The following is a 20,596-nucleotide window of genomic DNA, read 5'->3' as shown; positions in this document are numbered from 1 at the left end:
GCAGATTTGAATCCCCACTCGTGCCATGAAAGTTCACTGGGTGACCTTGGGCCATTCACAAGCTCTCGACCTAACCTAACCTTACAGGGTTGTTGTGAGGATAAAACAGAGGAAAGAAGAACAACATGAGCTGTTTGGGGTTCCCTCTGGGGAGAAAGGCAGAGTACAAACGAATTAAATAGTGACATTGCCACAGAATATTGTAATGGCCCCTAGCGAAATTGACTTAAAAAATATTAGACAGATACAAAAATGGAGTCTATACATCAAGTGCAAACTGAAATGATAGCTGGAAGTGAAACGTCCAGACGAGGATGAAAGATAACAAATAGAACAAATATTTTGTCCTGTTTGTAACTCTTAACAGCATGGTCAGTTGTTCTGGGGCAGGAGGGCGGTTCTTCTGTTCCTGTGCTCACAAATAGTGCTGTATCTTTTGGTAAAACATCCTGGTTTTCAAGCCAGAGTTTAAGGAATTTTTACTGACTGTATTTTGCCGGAAGAGAACCCATTTTTGCCTTCCCTGTGCCTCTTAAGGGCACAGAAGCACAGAAGCTGGTGGAGAGAGAAATGCCTTGAAATTGTTGGTTTGCTTTTAAGTAATAGTGTTTGGTCTCCAGAGCTCACCAATCTTCCCTTAGCAGAACAACTTAAGAGTGCAACTGGCATGCATGGTGTTTTCCCGAATAACAAATAAAGGCCTGTCTGGAGGAATTTTGCAGCTGGAAATTCAGTAATGGGGAGGAGGCAACCCAGAAGGGAAGGGAAATAGAGGAAAAGGTAGGTGGGGCCGGCACACATTTGGTTTACACATAGAAACGCTCTTCTGGGGTTTTCAACAGTGCTTGCTTTGAATGATGCAAGGCTTTTAAGAGAAAACCATACTCCTTGTTTTATTATAGAATTGGTCAGGTGAGGAGTGTGAGTCTTAAAAGTCAGTTCTTAAAGACGTTCTTGAAACCACTGCAGTTCCTTTGGCAAATCTGTATGTCATTTGCATGTCCCTGAGATCCAGCACATTACAGTGCTTCGAGTGCTGAGTCTGGAAGGCCTGGGTTCAAATGTGCTGCCTGCCCTGGAAGGTTGCTGACTGACCTTGGGGCCAGGTGCAGACTCTCTGCCAGACCCACCTCACCGGGTGGCCAGGAGGAGAAAACACAGGAGAGACAGGTGAGATAGAAATAAATCATTTATGGCAGTGCATGGACATATAAAAACATGCATTTTTCTCTCACACGTGCTTTAGCAACAACTAACATGGAAGGAGCATCAGTTTTCCGAAAGAATTTCCATCCATTTCCCCTGCTTGGGAGCCAAGAGTTTCGTAGAACATTTTATAACAGACGGTTCCTTGTTGTCTTCTTTGTGCATCAGTTTGAGAAGACGTAAAACAAACGCCTCGTGTGAATTTACCCAAAGCAAATCCCCAGAACATGTAGACCTTGAGAGATCTAGAGTTAAGATTTTGTTCAGCCATGGATCTCCCTAAGTAACTTTGGGCCAGCCAGTGTCTCTTAGCTTCACTGCCTCACAGGGTTGTTGTGAAGATAAAACAAATAGTCCTATTTATGTTTGTCTGGATCCTTGGAGGGAAGGGGAGGGCACATAATGTGATAGAGAATGGAATAAGGTCTTTCTCTGCAGTGGTTTAAAGTGTGGCTTACTGTGCCTGCTGAATGGCCCCAGCATCCCATTTAATACAAGGCTACGAAAATGCCCTTTTATCCCAAACAACCTCTCCCCTCCTTTTGCTCTTAGGATCACTGATAAAGAAGGGAGCTTCTGCAGAGATGCAGGAAACCTCCCAGAGAACGGCTTTTGCTCATCGTCCCCTTAGCCGAGGACTAAACTGCAGTGGGCGGCATCGTCTGTGAAGGGTGCCACTTTTAAAACAAAACAAAAGGTCACGGAGCCGTCGGCTTGTGCACAAATCCCTTGGTTTCCCACAGCGCTACCAGCATTAGCACAAAACAGCCCTACTCACCACCGCTAAGAAGCAGTCAGTGGACGGACGCCTTCATCCAAGCTGTAACCTTACCTTGGTTTGGGTTGCTGTTATTCTTAAGATTCCCTATAGCAGTTGGGAGGAAACAGGGCTCTGTCGCCTCCTGAACTCCCGCTGCAGCAAGATGCTGTCATCCTATTGTGCTTTCCCTGTTGTCTCCTGGGACGCAGGCGGCATCGAAATGACTGAGCTGTTGTCCTGCCCCTTTCTCACCTGCCTTTCTCTCCATAAATATAGTGCCTGCCGATAAATAGCAGTGTGCCGCACCTTGAAGCGCATTTCCTAACAAGAGGGGGTGATTTACTGAGGTGATAAACTGTAACTAATACTAGGGTATCATAATGGATAAACAGATTAGCACCACGAGCTTTGGTGTTTCACTTGTGCTGCGTTTAGCCTGTTGTTAGATACTTACCACAGCATTTTGCAACATGGCGGGTTTGTGTGGGGACAGCTCTGAAATCGACAGCAGCCTGTGCTAACAAATTTAGTCGTTAACATTGATCACTGAGCTGCACCGTTTTCCATCTCGGGTCCTGCCCCCCACCCGCAAGGGGGACTGATGAGTTCAATCTGTTATTAATCCCCTCAGTTAAATACTGTGCCCTGATCTTTTTTATCTTGCAGAAAGTATCTCGGAAGTAGCATTAAAACAACCGCAGGAGGCTAGTCTTAATTCTGAATGTGCTCCATGGAGCCACACCCTTTTCTCAGGATCTGTAGAAACCAAGGTTTTTACCCTTTAATCAGGACTCAGTTGGTTAATCAGGGTTTTTCCGATTTTGATTTCAGGAAGGGCCTAAGTGCCGGTATTCAGGGGTCTGCGAATACTGCTTCAGGGTTCTTTTTTTATTACTCCAGGATTATTTGAGTCCTTATGGAGAATTTTTTTTGCCGGGGGGGGGAGGCGGAACGGGGGACTAGAATGGCTGTTTTTCAGCCAAATGTCACCAACATTCTAGGAGATTAATGATGTCTGTCCATGAAAGCCTTCCCAAGTTTCAAGCAAATTGGACCAAGGACCCCAATTCTGTGGATTCCTGAATGAGGCACCCCCAGCCACCCTACTGGTCTCCACTAGGTTTTTTTTTGGGGGGGGGGGGATTCAACAAAGCCAATAACTAAACTCTCAAGAGCAACCACTGGCCAGAAGCCTACAAATCCAAACAGAACCTGCAGTAGATCAGAGAATCCCAGCACAGCAACAAACCAATGTGGCAAGCTCACCACAACCAATAACAAGCCCAGCAGAACGCAAGACCAATGGGCAAGCACAGCAGAACCAACAGCCCTTCATCACTGGCTCTCCAGTTCCCTCCCACTCCTGTAGACAAGGCACACAACAGCAGTACAGCATGTATGAGCTTCATTTTAAGGGTTATTGTGGGGTCTTGTGCTTGTTTTAAATTGAGATGTTAATCTTGTTTTCTAACTTCTCGTTTTCCAGTGATATTTGTGGGGTGTGTTGTTTTTATGGGAGTGGTAAGAACAACATTTTTGGCATAGTATTTATTTTCTGCTCTGACATGCTCCCCTTAACATATGGTCCTATTGCTACCTCCTTCCACCCTCGCTTCTATTGCAAAAAACCCCCAAAACTGTAAAAGTGAAGAAAAACAGCCCTGGAAGTCTTAAAATAGCAGCCCTGATTTTTTTTCAGATATTTTTGAATATTTCCAGAATTTCAGGAGTATATATCCAGTATTCCCAAGAATGCAAATACTAAAAGAACAGAAGCTTGTGTGATACCTTCATGGTCCAGTTCTTTCTGGGCTTATGCTATTCCATGGAGGAGTTAGACATCTGAATGCCTTGGATGTTGTAAACTATATACTCGGGGGGTTCTAACTCTAGCTTTCTCCCTCCATTGATCCTTTTACGACGTTCAGGGAGTAATGATGGGTGGTGGGTCATTCAGATATGGAAATGGCATTTCATCCACAGTGGTATAACCTGGTAGTAGCTGCACTGTCTGTTTCAGCTGTTTATGTCGCTGAATTGGTTGTGAACCTCGTTGTGCTGGGTTCTTGCTGCTTGATATCTTGGCGCACAAAATAGATCGGCAAATGAAGCAGTTTTCACAGCAGTAATGAATAACGTGTAGCTAAGATGCATGGATTTTATTTATTCAGAGAATTTATATTCCCACCTCTCCAGATATTGGCTCCTGGTGGATTGTTTCATAAACTAGCTCTCCCACCCCCACCACCAACACCCTGAAGCAGAACTCAAAATGATAGTAAAAATGAAACTCGAACACCCAGCCAGGGACCAGTTAGCATCCGAAGGTTCGGCCTGTTTGTGTGTGTGTGTGTGTGTGTGTGAAACAAAGAAATGTTGTTCATAACTTGTATGGACGATTCTTCTTGTGTCTCTTTAAGAACTTCCACCCCTCCCACTTAGCTCTTGCAGTGTGCACAGAACATTCTATGGTGGGTCGGGACTAAGGTGTTGTGACTCAGTAGCAGAGCATCTCCTTGGCATTCAACAGGTCCTGGGTTCAATCCCTGGCATCTCCAGCTTAAAGGTCTTTACGTGAGACCCTGAAGAGCCACTGCCATTCTATACCTTTATTATTAAAGGTTATTACCTTTAAAGCCCTATATGGCCTAGGACCTGCCTACCTGAGGGACCGTCTCTTCCCACACGTTCCCCAGAGAGCACTGAGATCGGGAACTCAAACCTTCTGGTTGACCCCGGGCCAAAGGAAGCCCGTTTGAAAGCTACAAGGGAAAGGGCCTTCTCCGTAATGGCTCCATCCTGGTGGAACCAGCTGCCGGAAGAGGTAAGGGCCCTGCGGGACCTTACCCAATTCCGCAGGGCCTGTAAGACAGCCCTCTTCCGGCTGGCCCACAACTAACCGGCACTGAACACTGAACAACGAATACTGAACCTGAAATTGAAATTGAATTTGAATTGAGTGTAGCTTTAAGACCGCTGCATGATTTTAACGTTTATGTACATAACAAATGCCTAGATTTTTAACTATAAATTATGAAATGTTCATTTTAATGCTTAATTTTATATTTTTATGTTAGTTTTACATGTTGTAAGCCGCCCTGAGCCACCTGGTGGGAAGGGCGGGATATAAATATCAGACAGATAGATAGATAGATAGATAGATAGATAGATAGATAGATAGATAGATAGATAGATAGATAGATAGATAGATGATAGATAGATAGATAGATAGATAGATAGATAGATAGATAGATAGATAGATAGATAGATAGATAGATAGATAGATATACATTTTAAATTCTGTTCATAGTTTTGTATTTTGCTATGCGTTTTAATGGGGGGTTTTAATGGTTAGAAGCATATTGTATATTTTGGGGGTTTTGTTGGGTTGTTATGGCTTATGGCTGAAGCAATAAAATACTTTGACACTTTGAGTAGACAACAGTGGCCTTGATGGACCAAGGGTCTGATCTGATACAAGGCAGCTTCGTGTGCGATGTGTGAAGGGTCTTTGCAAGTTGGAGCCCGTAGGACAACTGCCTTAATTTGGTGTGGAGGGAAGACACAAAAGCAACGCTTCTTTTCTTAATTTTCCATTTTGCAATGGCACAGGCCATGGCAGCATAGAGACGTGGCTGAAATCCAATCATTAAACTGTGGCAGAAAGCAAGTCCAAGATGGTCCATCTGCAAAATCTGTGGTGGGGAGAGGGCGGGGGGGGGGGGACACAGCTGCTTGGCTGCTCTGTGTGAGAAGGAGAGAGTGACTGTTGGCACCATCTGCAACCGTCTTTTGTGAGCGCCGCTTTATCTGTTCATTATCGTGTGATGCTGAGTTTCTCGTGCTCGGAGTTTCAATGAGTCGAGCTGTGGCTAAATGCAGCCAAGGTCTAAAAAGCAGCAGCTAAGCACACTGGAAGATGAATAGCGTAATCTGTAAATTACTTTTCTGTTGGTTTTGTCGTACTTGAATGGACCGGAGGGCGGCTGAGTTCTTTAGAATCCAGCTGCTGCAGATGGGTCGGTGGGTGGCCCCATATTCAGCCTCCCTGTGCCACGTGCAAACTGGGGAGTGGTGAGGCAGGCTGCTGCAGCATTTTGGACACAGAAGGGCCCAGAAACTCTTTGGCTTCCTCCTTGTCATTTGGTTGGTCTCAATGGGAACTCAAAAGGTAACATTTCTTGTCTACATATGTTCCATGCTCAAACACAGCTATCATGGGTGTAGGGCAGGGTTGGGGAACCTTTTTTCTGCCAAGGGCCATTTAGAAATGTATAACATCATTTGCGGGCCAGCAGGAACTCATTAGCATATTAGGCCACTCCCCCTAATATTATCATAGTAGGCCACACCATCTGGGATAATCAAGTGCAAGCTGGACTGGTGGTAGCTGGCTCCCCCCCCCCCACCTGCCACCCTTCCCTCCCTCCCTTCATGCAGAAACTGCAGCTCCTCCCACCAGACTCAAGGCACCCACAGACCCCACCAGCCCCCTTTCACAATGCCTACCACTCAGGTGAGAGAGAGAGAGAGAGTGGGAGGGAGGGAGAATTGGGGGGAAGAATGGAGAATAAAGAAATGTGGGGAAGAAAGGGGGAAAAGGGAAATAAATGAGGGGAAGAAAGGGGAAGAAGAAATGGTGAGAAGAAATCGAAATAAACGGAAATAAAGAATTGAGAATAAAGAAAGGGGGAAATAAAAAGGGGGAGAAGAAATAGAAAGAAAGGGAAATAAAGAAATGAGGGGGAAACTTACTTGAGATGCCACAGTGAATCTTCCACGCCCTGCAGCAATCCTGGCTGGCCCACCAGGCCCTTTGCTCCACGCAGCAAAGCCAGGCCCCATGACCCCCACCAGCCAGCCCTGGGGAGGCCACCACAGCACAGCGACCCCTGCAGGCCAGATCGAGGGACAGAGGTGTAGGGAGGACAGAGGTGTAGGGAGAGATCAGCACTGTGTACAAATTAGGAGCACCGTTTCAGATTTCACGTAGTGGAGGGAGCAAAATTGTCCTAAAGGTTGAAAGGCCTTCTGCGGAGCCTGTTCAAGATAAAATTACCAAAAAAGCAGCAAATCTTATGGGATATATTTTATACCCCATAAGTATGGCAAGCCTTGACCTGGATAACCCCGAGTAGTCTGGTCTCCTCAGATGATAGAAGCCAAGCAGAGTTGGCCCTGGCTAGTATTTGGATGGGAGACCTCCAAGGGAGTCCAGCACTATCACGCAGAAGCAGGTCAGCGGTGAATTATCAGCACTTTCTGTGGCAGCTGGTATATAAAATTCTCAGGTGCTGCTTTTGCGACTCCTCAGGAATGTTATCGGTACTTTTTAAAAAGTGATTTCCCCCCCCCCTCTGCCCCACGACATCTGCATTTCATGTATGAATCCATTACATTGTTTATAAATAGTAGCCAAAGAACCTGTGAATTGGCCAGAGTAGAAAATGTTCCTGAGAAATAACTGATGCAATCTGAAAAGTGGAAGGGACAATGCTCTCCCTCCATCCTGTCTAAATTGTATTTGCTCCTTATCTGATCTTAGAATCATAAAGTCGGAAGGGACCCTCCAGGGTCATCTAGTCCACCCCCCCCCCCCTGCACAATGCAGAAAACTCACAAATACCTCCCCCTAAATAGGGTTAAAGTAGGGTGGCCAGTTTCAACTCAAAAAATATCCACTTTGGAGGTGGAGCCAGGAGCATGGTTTATTTGTTTATTTCTCAGATTTATATCCTGCCCTCCCGCCAAAGTAGGCTCAGGGAGGCTAGCAACAGTCAAACTAAAACAATAAAACAGTAAATAAACAATTAAAATGTTAACGATTAATACCAATTAAATAATTTTAAAACAATTTTGGTGCTAGTGTTGATTTCATTAAGTTCAGCGATGTTGGGCATCTACTTATACTATAATTCAGCTAAAGGCCCTCACTTCGTCTGGAAGTTGGTTCCACCAGTGGGGGGCCACAATTGAGAAGGCTCTTTCTCTGGTAGCCTTCAGTCTTGCCTCCCTCGGCCCGGAGATTGACAATAAGTTCTGCGATCCAGATCTGAGTACCCTCTGGGTTGTGACAAGCACGACTGAACTCCAAAGGGAGTTCTGGCCATCACATTCAAAGGGACTGCATGCCTTTTAAATGCTTTCCCTCCATTTGGAAATAATGAAGCATACTATGCTGAACATTTTGTCCCTCTGTCTCAAAAAACAGACCCTCTCAGAGCCCCAGATACCAACCAATTGATTCTCCATTACACCCTATGAGAACCAGTCTCCATAAGGTATAATGGTGTGCCCAGCAGACATTTTCCTCCCCACCCCCTGCTTTCTGATAACCCTGAAGTGGGGGGAGGGCCTCCAAACTAACTTCCCCTGCCCCCGACTGGGGATTGGCAACCCTATGAAGACTGGACAGGGTTAGCACTTGGATGGGGGACCACCAAGGAAATCCAGGGTTGTTGCACAGAAGCAGGTGGTGGCAAACTCCCTCTGTATGGGGTCACCATCAGTCAATTGCAACTCAGTGGGACTTTCCAACACCCCTCCACAAACTGAGGTAGGCCTGCCAGTGAAGCTTCAGAATAGGGCCTCTTGGAATGTTAGTTAGTTTTCCTTTGCTTGTCCTGAAATTACTTCCTCGTATACCTTCTTTACCAAGGTTAGGTAATACAAAGGAGATGTGTTGAAGTCCCCCTGGATGACCTTAGGCCAGGCCCATGCTTTCAGCCTAACCTCCTTCACAGATAAAATGGAGGAAGGGAGAAATTTGTAAGCCAAAGAAGTAAACAAAATGATATTTGCAGTTGCTGCTGGGTTTAATTGGAGCATTCTGGTTTTTGAACAAAGCAGTAGACAAGGTGCACCTTTAAGACCAACTAAGTAGCCATGCCAATTTTGTCTGATGAAGTCTGCTTAGAGCATACGAAAGCTTACATTCTGAATAAAACGAGACTTCCGGTTTCGACGAACCGACGTTAGGAGCGGCTCGGAGCAGCACGTCCAGAGCCGCTCCTAAATCAAGCAGTAGAGGGGTCTCCCTGGCTTGGGAGACTTGATTCTGGGACCCAGAAGGGGTCCTGTAAGGCAGACGGCTTGAACTGTGGGACAGGGGTGACAGCGGCAGCTGCCTCCTGATCCTGGCTCGCTATAAGCCTCACTGTTCCGATCGCCATTTTTAAATGGCACAGGGGTTGACTGCTGGACTTCTACTTTTCTTCTTTCTATCTAGCGACACTGCATGAATTGAACAAGCTGCACTGAGGTATAGCTTCTCTAAGCAGGGAAAGTGGAGAGTTGGGATTGAAGAGAAACTTCGGCAGAGGCAAAGGCTGAGAAGGGGGGCGGGACTCTCTCTCCTTCTCCTCCGAGGCTTCCAAAAGTTCCTGCCTAATCCGGTATGCTTATAACCCTTGCATGAGAAGTATGAAGCACACCAGTTACGAATATAGAAAATACTTGATGGCTGAATTGAACTTATTGGTTTTAAATTTCCTTCTGGAGAAAGACTTGGCTTTGGGAAAATTCCCTGTTAATATATATGGATAAGAAGGACAGCTGGCATAAGAAGCAATCTGAAGGTTGTGTTGAACTAATTTGTGTGAGCTTCAAACAGACATTTAAACCTTTGTGGACTGTGCAAATCAGACTATAAAATTTAATTAGATTTTTGGCTGAAGGAAGAATACCTGTGCAAACCTTTGAAGTGGGTTATAAACCTCTGATGGTGGATGTTATGGATACAATCTGGTTCTATTTTCCATATGGTTTGAATATTTTGGGGGGTTTTATTTTTATATTCATTTTTCCCATTTTTTCCTTGTTTTTCATATCATATTTGGAGTTTTTTCTTTTCTGTTTCTGGGAATATCTGGATTATTTTGCTCTGGTTTATTTTATTTTTTTATTTTTTCTCTTGGGCTATTTGGTTAATTTTTAATTTTTGATTTCACCTGTGGATTACAAATGGGGTACCCAGCCCTGGATTACAATTTATGACCTGGAGCAGTTGGATGAACATGCTAAGACTTGGATTTTGTTGAACTATTATTGTTAGAAGAGACGTTATAGTGAACTGCTGTTGTTTCAGTGAGTGGAATTATTTTGACTAGGTGGCACTAAGGATGTTGTGTTAAAAAGAACTTGTTTATTATAAGTTTTATCATTGTTTTGGGTCTGGTGAATTGTTGATACTAGCTAGAAGGCTGTTCTCCTAAAATTATTGTATAACACTGGTATTGTTTGGCAAATACTAGTTTATCTAATATACACAGAAATATTGAGTTTCAAAACAAATCTTCAAGAGGCAGTATAAGGTCCCTGTGGTTGTGAGTGTAAATATATTAATAAGGATGAAAAATAAAGCCGCCCTGAGCCACTTGTTGGGAAGGGCGGGATCTAAATAATTAAATAAATAAATAAATAAATAAATGATTGGCTTTAAAGAAACTATTTAAAAAAAGACAATCGAGAAGGTAAACCACCAATCCCGTCACCCAGTTCTGCATCTGGTCCAGGGAAATTTACGACCATGCAGGGAGATATGAAAGAGATGCAAAATACTCTACTAACTGCCATAGCACAGCTGACTGGTAAAGTAGATAATATAGGGGAGCAGATGGCAGAGATCAAACAAGAACTTCTAGAGAACAGAAAACAGACAGCAGAGACCAACAAAGCCTTAAAGGTATTGGATGCCCAGGTGACAGACATTACTCAAAAGGTGGAACAATTGGGAAAAGAACAGAATATTCATGATACCAGACTTCTACAACTGGAAATAGATCTGCCTATATGCTGAGGTTTCAAAATGTCCCAGGAGAGAAAAATGAAGATTTACAGAAAACACTAAGTGAGGCCCTGGCTGAAATTCTAAAGGTGACTCCCCAAAGGATGGAAGAAGAGTTTGATCAAGTCAAGAGAGTACCATCAAGCTTTACGAGACGGAACAAACTGCCTAGCGAAATCCACTTGAAACTTAGAAGAAAGAGGACCAGAGATGATATTTTGAAGCAAGCAAGAGATAAACAAATGATCATAGCAGGAAATACAGTGAAAATCTTGAGAGATGTACCATGGCCAGTGAGACAAAAGAGGAGAGAATACCAAACTTTGACAAGTTTTCTGAGGGAAAGAGAAATACTCTATACATGGCTAATGCTGGAAAGCCTCCTCTTTACTTATTAAGAGAACAGGTATAGGATAAATTCTATTTTCAAAGCTCAGAATTTTCTGGATAGTGTGAAGGAAAAAGAGGGGAAAGAAAAGAAGGATGATGAAGAGGAAGAAGAAAGCTCTGGTGAAGAAGACCCAAATGAACCAAGGAAGTACTCGTCAAGATTACAGACTAAAAAAGATAAAAAAGGTAGTGATAAGAAAAATTCATAATGGCATCAATAATTTCTATTAACGTTAATGGACTTAATTCTCCTGTCCAAAGGAGGAAGGCTTTTAGATACCTGACAAAATTGGAAATGGACATAATTTGCTTACAAGAAACCCATATTTTAGCTAAAGATCAACACCTTCTGAAAAACAAAAAACTTGGCAGTTCGTTTATAGCAACAGACATGAATAAAAAAGAAAAGGGGAGTAGCAATTTATGTTAAGGATAAATTCAACTCACAACTACAGTATCCTTCGGAAGATGGAAGAATTCTTTTAGTGGAAGTCACAGTGGACAATAAAAAAATTCTACTGGCAAATATTTATGCTCAAAATGACCACCAAGAGAATTTTTTTCAAGACTTACATTTTAAGTTATCAAATCTAGACTATGCAGAACATTGCATAGTAGGAGACTTCAATGCAGTTTCTGACAGACAATTGGACAAAAAAATACATAAACATGCTAAAAGCAAAAGTCCTCAACTACCAACTGGATCTGATTGATGTACGGAGAACAAGATATCCAAATTCGAAAGATTTTACCTACTACTCTGCCAGTCATCAAACATGGTCAAGAATAGACATGTGCTGGTTCTCAGCAAATCTGTTTAAAGATTTAGTTGAGACAGAAATTCAAACAAGAGTTATACCAGACCATAGTCCTGTAATGCTGAAACTCAAAGGTACACAAATGAGAAGATCGTGGAAGTTAAATATTTCTATCTTGAAAGTAAAGACTTTCTTAAAGAATCTAAGGTTGAAATGGAATCTTTTTTTAAACAGAACATAACTCAAGATGTAAAGATGCAAGTAGTTTGGGATACAGCTAAAGTATACTTACAGGGGCCTTGCAATTAGATATAGTGCAAAGAAGAAGAAAGAAAGAACTGAAGATTTCCAGAAATTAATGTTGCAAACAGGACAAGCTGAAAAGAATTTAAAACCACAACAGACAAGGCAGGAGTTTCAAAATAAGGTCAAAGAAACACAACATCAAAACAATTTATTACTTATAGAGGAGATGGAGATAAAATTGAGATTTGTAAGACAAAACTTTTTTGAACATACTAATAAACCTGGAAGGTGGTTGGCCTATAGAATGAGAAAAGAGAATGCCAAAAGAATAATACCGGTTCTGAAAGACAAGAATAACAAAGAGAAAGTTCAAAGACAGGAAATATGTCAAATTGTGGAACAATTTTACAGAAAATTATATGAAGATAAACAAGTCCATAAGGCAAATTTAGAAGAATATATTACTCCAAATAATCTTAATAAATTTACAGAAGAAGAACAAAAATTTTTAAATGAACCAATAACAATAAGGGAACTGGGAGACGCAATGGCATCGCAAAAGAATGGGAAAGCCCCGGGTCCAGATGGATTCGTATTGTTACCATTCAAACGTCTCCTTGAAAGGATTCAAGATGAAGCCCAAATACCAAATTCTTGGCAAGAAGCCACAATATCCTTAATTCCAAAAGAAGGTGCAGATTTGAAAGATATTAAAAATTATCGTCCAATCTCTCTTTTGAATGTGGACTATAAAATTTTTGCTGCAATATTGTCACAACGGCAGAAGAAAGTCCTACAGTCCACAATACATCAAGACCAGGCTGGATTTCTTCCTAAAAGGTATTTGAAAGACAATGTTAGAACAGTCTGTAATATATTGGACTATTATGAGACTCATCCAGAGAAACAATTGGCATTAATCTGTTTGGATGCTGAGAAGGCTTTTGATAATGTCCATTGGCAATTTATGCTGCAACAATTGAAGGGTGGAATGTAGTGAATGTGGTGAAAATGTCTTGAGAGCAATTGAATCAATCTACTCCTCCCAAAGAGCAAGAGTAATGGGGAATTAACAAAAGCAATTGATATCCAAAAAGGTACAAGACAAGGTTGCCCATTGTCACCACTCCTTTTTATTTTATGCTTAGAGATGTTGAATAACCAGATAAGAGAAGACATTCTGAATAAAACGTAGTTGGTCTTAAAGGTACCACTTGTCTACTGCTTTGTTCTGTCGCTGCAGACCAACACGGCTGCACACTTGGATCTATCTGATTTTTGAAGTTCATAAAGTTTTGACTTCTCAAGGCAAAGTGAATGGCAAGTGCTTTGGGTAGCAAATGATAGCTGTCATTAGAAGCAGCAGAATGGGAGATGGGCAAATTTTAGCTTAGTAGGCACAATCCACTGGACAGCACAGTCCACTTGTACAAAACATGTTCTGGCTCAGTTTACAATTCATTTCAGCGAGGCTTCTGCAGGAGATAGGATTGCCAACTGTGGCCTGGAACATTCCTTGAGATTTGGAGGCGGTGTCTGCTGAGGGGGGAATTTGGGGACAGATTTCACCTACAACCTGTGGTTTGCCCTCTGGAGCAGCCATTTTCTTTGCGGTCTGGAGATCTCTTGTAATTCTGGGAGAACTCAAGGAGGAGCCCTGCCTGTAGCTTGGCGCACTTAGCAGGATAGTGTCTGCAGATGTGCAGACCCCGTGTTGATTTGTGTGTGGAGAGCTGACTCTGAGCCTCTTTTGAGACACCAAAATGTCTTTGGATAGCCCTATGTACGAATGTCAAAAAAGCATGCCACTCCTTGATGAACTATACAGTGGGCAGATTAGTCACTGCATTGCCTGAAAGTCTCTCCCCCCGCCGAAAAAAAAGTTTTCTACAGATATCTCCTAAAAGGGGAGCTACAATTTGCCTTCTTACAGTCACAAAACATAGACTGGATATTCACTTGCTTGGGTTCTGTGACAGGATCATCAGCCAGGGTGATCTTACCATGTTCCCCCTGATCCCCACCCCGCCCCTCACCTGCTTTTACCCTCCTCTTTCCCACCTGCCCTCTCCTCCTCCTCTCCCCCCCCCCCTGCCATAGCAGGTTCCTGGCATTCATCTGCAGACATGGCCTAGAAACATTAGCCTGCTTCTCCCTTTTATCTTTATTTGTCGAGAGCCTTCTGCGCTGGCGGGTGACGAACAGCTCCCTCCTTTGCATCAAAGCCCCACTTAAGATGGATGGTTTCCATTCGAACACCACCGTTGTAATTATGCTCAGCTCGCTCTGCATCCGCTATTATTCCGGCGTGTGCGGCTGCATTTGCAGTTTTGCCTGAACACTTTGTTCATCCACCACCTCATCACCACTCTTTCCCCCTCAGAACTCAAGTGGCCACGGTGTAACATTAGGCAGTGATTTTTATCTCCAGGCAACATAAAAGAGAGAGGGAGGGAGAGGTGGATTTCCTTTTGTGCCTGGCACATTAGTAACAAAATGCCAGGGATAAAAAAGGTGAGTGCAGCTTGATCAAACACTTGTTGACAGATTCCTTGGTGAACAGGGAAGCCGCTCACCCTAGGGGCTCTGGGCATAGTGTGATGGGGACGGCACCTTTTAGGCAGATGAATGTCAAGCGGATTCAGAGGGATCCCTGTTAAATTCCCTAATGTAATGATGATGGTTTTAAAGGACAGGAACAGTTCTTAAAATTTTCTCCTGATCTGGCTGGCCCACGCTAGCCTGATCTGGTCAGATTTCAAAAGCTAAGACTGGTTTGTTTCTTACCTTGAAAACCCTGGTTGGGGGGGGGAGGGGGTCTGACTCCTAATAAGCTGGCTGGGACTTGCCAGCACTTCCCACCACAAGTGAGCCCCCCCCGCCCATCAACAAGAACTTTCAGAAACTGAATAACATTATTTTGTTTTGCTTCTCAAAACACTGAAGAGACCTGGGCCAGATCTACTCTTTCCCCCCCTCCCCCCACCAAGATCAACCAAGGTTATGAAGAAGTTATATCATCTCTACGAGCAGGTCAAGTATCCAGCTACTCTAGCAGGAGACCTAAAACTGGGGCCCATTGTCTTGGCTAAAAAGGGCTTGGCTAAAACTGGGGCCCATTGTCACCAGGACTTTATTTAAAAAAAAAAAAAAAAGCAGAAATGTACAGGAATGCAGTTCCAGCTGGCTTGGCACAAAGGGGTGTGGCCTAATATGCAAATGAGTTCCTGCTGGCCTTTTTCTGCCAAAAAAGTCCTGATTGTCACCCAGTTTTTTGGGGGGAGGGGGGGGGGGTGGTCTGTGTGTGTATGAACAAGTAATACTGCTCAGATCAGTCCTTCTAGTGTCTGTCTGTTTCCACTCATGTTGGGTCATAGCAAACTGCCAAGACACCGGAGCGCCAGTTTGGTGTAGTGGTGAAGTGCGCGGACTCTTATCTGGGAGAACCGGGTTTGATTCCCCACTCCTCCACTTGCACCTGCTGGCATGGTCTTGGGTCAGCCATAGCTCTGGCAGAGGTTGTCCTTGAAAGGGCAGCTGCTGTGAGAGCCCTCTCAGCCCCACCCACCTCACAGGGTGTCTGTTGTGGGGGAGGAAGGGAAAGGAGATTGTGAGCCGCTCTGAGACTTTTTGGAGTGGAGGGCAGGATATAAATCCAATATCTTCTTCTTCTTCTTCTCCTTTTCTATAGGAGCACTAAATCTCAGTAGTTTTTATCTTTCTAAAATGCGTTTCTAGATCTCATGGTGCGGGAGGACAGCCTTGGAATGTGTGTGCCGTGTTTGCGTTTGAGAAACTAATGAGGGCCCCAGCAATGCATCCTTGGTGGAAACTTTAATGCCCTGTGAAATCATTATTGCCTAGTAAATCCGCAGGAGGCAGCCCCAAAGCCTCGGGGTCATGACTCAACATTCCCCCCCTCTCTTCTGCCCCCCTCCTGCCCCCAATGCGGCAAGAAATTGTGAAGAACTCAAAAGCTTGCATCTTGAATTGTGTCACAGAAAAGCATGAAAAAGCAATACATGGCTTCTGTTTCTGAATTTCTCTCTTCCACCGTTACATTTCCTTACCTGCTGGGAACCATCGTATCATAGTCTTTCCTTTCATCATCGTAATTTTTTGGGGGGGGTGGCTGTTTCTAAGGAAAAGAGACAAGGCATCGTTAACACTGACCTGTGAGCCTGCTCAGGCATTAGTTTTACATTGGGTTGCCAGCAGGAGACCAGAGAAGCAGGCACAAGGGGGGAAACCATCCTATCAACTGCATGGTGTCATTTCCAGGGCAAACCTGGAAGTGATACTATGTTTTACTTACAGAGTCCCCTCTGATTCCTAGAGTGGCATGATACCACTTCTGGGTTTGCCCTGGAAATGACATCATGCCTGCAATACACTGGGGATTTTTGCTTTATTTATTCACCAGGAAGTGGGTGAAGTCACTGCTCAGACTTCACTCACAAGCGATGCAACTTTGCAAGCCCCACCCTGGAATGGTCCATGGAGGTCTGTGTCAGTGGATGCACAGACTGGGCTCACAGACCATGAACCAGGCCCCAGTCTGTGGAAAAATTTGGTCTGTGAACCAATCTGTGGCCACCGCTAGTCATCAGTATGCTATATCTGCTGACAGGTAGCCAGCCCGATACAGTCTCAGATATTCTAGCCAAGGTTTTGAAGGCCATGGTTGACTTGTTAAAGCAAAGTTGACTGAAACTAAATCCATCGAAGATGGAGGTCCTGTACATGGGCATTACTGACACCCATGCCCATGGTGAGGAGTTTGGGCATGATCCTGGGTGCCTTGCTTTCAATGGTGGCCCAGGTCATGGGTGCAGGGCCGGTGCGTGGGAGTAGGCAAAGTAGGCAACCACCTAGGGCGCCACCTGTCCTAGGGGCGCTGCTGGACACCCCCTCCCTGACATGTGATTCAGGTTCCTGACTGCTGCTGCCTCATCCTCTCCCACCACCAAAGGAAAGCTGCCCCCTCTCCCTCATGCGTGACTTGGGCTTCCATCTTGTCCGTTCCTGCCACTCTCCTTCCTGGCCTGGTCAGCAAGCACTTATTCTCACAATTTTTTATAACTTATCACATTTTTTTAAAAAAAAAATTAAAATTAAATATCAGGAGATTAAATTTTCAAGTTTGGCGCTCTTCATTTTTATAACCGGGGAGGGGGGCGCTGGTGGGTGACTCGCCCAGGGGGCCAGAAAACCCAGCAGTGGCCCTGCATGGGTGTTGTTAGATCAGTATATTTCCACCTACTGCCGGTCAAGCAACTGGCCCCCTATCTCCCCCCCCCCACAACTAGAGTGATCCATGCAATGGTCACCTGTAGGCTAGACTACTGTAACTCATTTTACACAGGGCTGCCCTTGAGACTGATCTGGAAATGTCAACTGATCCAGAATGCAGTGGTTTGGGTCCGTACTGGGGCACCGGCAAGAGCACATATACAACCTGCACTGGCTTTCAGTTGAATACCGGATCAAGTTCAAGGTATTGGTATTAATCTTCAAAGCCCTATACGGTCTGGGACCAACATACTTGCAGGACTGTCTCTCCCAGTATGTCCTCCCAGAGAGCTCTATGCTCTGTGGACCAACATCTCTTGGTGACCCCTGGCCCAAAGGACATCCGCTTAGCTTCATCCAGTCGGGGCTTTTTCAGCCCTGGGGCCAGCCAGATCAGGGCCCTGCCGGATTCAATACAGTTCCACAGGATTTGTAAAATGGAGATGTTCTGTCAGGCCTGTGGTTGAAGCAGCGGGATTCTCTCTGCGTTGGCCTCCCCTGCCCTATTCTTCCCTGCTCTTCTTTATTCTGCCCCATTTGTTTCCTCAGGTGTTACCCACCTTTTAAAAGACTTTACCATCTGTGGGTGCACCCTTGTAGAACTTTCTGGGAGAGACTGTCCACCTGTGCTACAGGATTGCCATCTAATGGTGTAGTACTCTGGTATCACAGAGGGTTTTAATGAGTGTGTGTTACTGTATTTGTCTTACTCTTTCATTGTAACCTGCCCTGAGCCTTATAGGCAGGGGACAGAGGGCTAGAAACCAAATAATAAATAAAAACAACCTACCAGTGGGAGATTTCCTACTGGAGCCACCCTCGTTTTACAGGAGGACTACCTTGAAGGAGGTATTTGAAGAGATGGGCTTGTCCCATTACTCCTGTCCCTGGAAGCCTATGAATAACCACCTCTCCCTCACAGATTGGCGACTAAGTAGCCTGTTGACAATTCTCAGGTAGCTGTTTGTTTGTTTCCTAGTGGCCTCTTATTAATGTTCCTTAGCCTCTGCATACAATCCATCCTAAGCATTAGAATCAGGGGGATCAGATGCTGGATTAATTAATTCAGTTGCTCGAGCATTTGGGTGCAGGGCAAAACAAGGGAAGGGGGAACCATCCTTGATTGTCTCTTCTTTTGTTCCATTCCCTCCCTCCTCCAATGACCTTTTTTTGTTCTGTTTCGTTTCTAGCGCTGCTCTCGTCGTGGTGTGAGGAGCTGGGACGGCTCTTACTGCTGCGCCACCAGAAGAGCCGGCAGAACGACCCCCCAGGGAAGCTCCCCATGCAGCCGCCCATGAACTCCATGAGCTCCATGAAACCCTCCCTTTCTCATAGGTGAGTCCTCCGCCAGCACTTGGCCCTGCGCACGGTAGCCCATTTGGCCCCTCAGCCCCGCTAAAAAGCCCACAAAAGCATGTAACTGGACTGCTTGCGACCAAGTAGGGTAACAGATCAGGGGTGTCAAACTCTTGTGTTCTGAGGGGCCAGATCGGACATAAATAAGACCTTGTTGGGCCGGGCCGTGTGTGTCATAAAATGTAATGCCAGGTAGCAGAGAGATAAACTTTATAAAGGACACACACAAACACAAAGATTTTTTTAAAACTTAAACTAAAACATACTTATAACATTAGCACTTTTGGGGTCTTAAAGGTGCTTTCTTTGTAGCTCTCCTGTGCAATCTAGGCTCTCTCAGTTGAACAGCAGAGCTCCTGAGCCAAGCCTATTGGCTGAGGCTCCTTCCCTTCCTGGCCCCCTGGGGAAGGAAAGAAAGAGCCAGAGCTTCCTTTGAAGCAAGCTGTCTCTCCCCACCCCCTTTCTCCCTAAAGGACAAGCCTCAAGAAAATAGAGGCTTTGCTCTGTAGCTCCTGTGCAATTGAGCAAGGCAAAGCAAGCAGTGATGCAGAAGGAAGCAGATGACAGTGAGTTGATTGCGGGCCCGATAGGAGCCGTCCAGGGGCCTGATTCAGCCCCCCAGGCTGCATCTTTGACACCCCTGTAATAGCCACATTTATTTTGTGGAAGAGAGGTGACAGCTTGGCTTTGATTCTGTTCCCATGACCCCAAACAATGATGTAGGGATGCCAGCCTTCAGGTGGGACCTGGGGATCCACTGGAATTACAGCTCATCTCCAGACTAGAGAGACATCAGTTCCCCTGGAGAAAATGGATGCTTCGGAGGGCGGACTCTCAGGCACTGTACCCCCACTGAGGTCTCGGTCCTCTCCAGGATCCATCTCCAAATTTCCAGAGGTTTCCCAACCTGGATCTGTCTCTTGGGTGTTTCTCTGAATCTCTTCCCCATGTGCTGTACTGCACAGGCCCTACCTGGTTTGCCATAAGGTGTTTTATAAGGTTTCTACCCCCCCCCCGCCCCACACACTTCTTTATTGCTACACCAGAAGGGAACCTTTTTCAGTGGGTCAGTTTAGAGGTCGTAAGTGGTGGCTGCTGGTTCCCTGGGGTGTTTCCCAGGGAATCCTTGCTCTAAGGGAGTTTCCCTGCAAGGAAAGACACCATCCTCCCCCCCACACTTTGGCTGGTTTCCTCACTGACCTTTCCCTCTCTGTCCCTCCCTTGCTCATTTCTCCCTTCCTTTCTGTTCCAGTCCTTCCTCCAGCTGGGCTTTGGCCACATTTCCTGACATTTTCCTAAGGTGACCTGGCTCTCTCCTGGTAGGGTTGCCAAGTCCTCTTCATCCCCCAACGGGGGAGTTTTAACCTCCCAAATGGCTAGAGCGCCTGGGATAGAGTTTTCCCGGAAACGGCTAGAGCGGCCCTGCACGGGCGCTGCCATTTTTGATGATGTCACTTCCGGGTGACATCATCGCAGGGGGAGGTTCCCCCTGCCGGCCCAATGTGGGTTGGCGGGTTGAGAGAACCTCCCGGCCGGGAGATTCCCCGCCCAGACCGGGGGGGTTGGCAGCCCTATCTCCTGGTCGTTCACCCTTGGCCGTTCTGTCCACCTAACCCTGTGCCTCAGCTTATGGCCAGGTGAGGAGGCGGACCCTCGAGGAGCCATTTGAATACCTCAGACACAATTGTGAGAGCCAAACATGTACAGTTTCCTCCCACAACCAAGGTTCTACAAATCTTTGTTACAAGATTTCTCCAGGAAATTTCTGAGATGTGCCGTTATCGCAGTTACAGAAGAATGATG

The 20,596-nt window shown here is 45.2% G+C and overlaps 1 protein-coding gene across 4 annotated transcripts in view; it reads left to right on the top strand.

The window, feature by feature from the left end:
* The window catches only part of ZMIZ1 (zinc finger MIZ-type containing 1), a 565,771-nt gene that overhangs the window by 424,996 nt on the left and 120,179 nt on the right, over window positions 1-20,596 (top strand). For all 4 annotated transcript variants that reach the window (XM_060241000.1, XM_060241003.1, XM_060241002.1 and 1 more), the window contains one exon: window positions 18,628-18,772. In XM_060241000.1, coding sequence (XP_060096983.1) covers window positions 18,628-18,772 — 145 coding nt within the window. The remainder of the gene's footprint in view (window positions 1-18,627; window positions 18,773-20,596) is intronic.

The sequence above is a fragment of the Heteronotia binoei genome, chromosome 6 (genome assembly GCF_032191835.1).
Source record: "Heteronotia binoei isolate CCM8104 ecotype False Entrance Well chromosome 6, APGP_CSIRO_Hbin_v1, whole genome shotgun sequence".
NCBI classification, from domain to species: Eukaryota; Metazoa; Chordata; class Lepidosauria; order Squamata; family Gekkonidae; genus Heteronotia; species Heteronotia binoei.
Note: the sequence above shows the minus strand (reverse complement) of the source record. Positions and strands in the feature narration are given on the sequence as shown.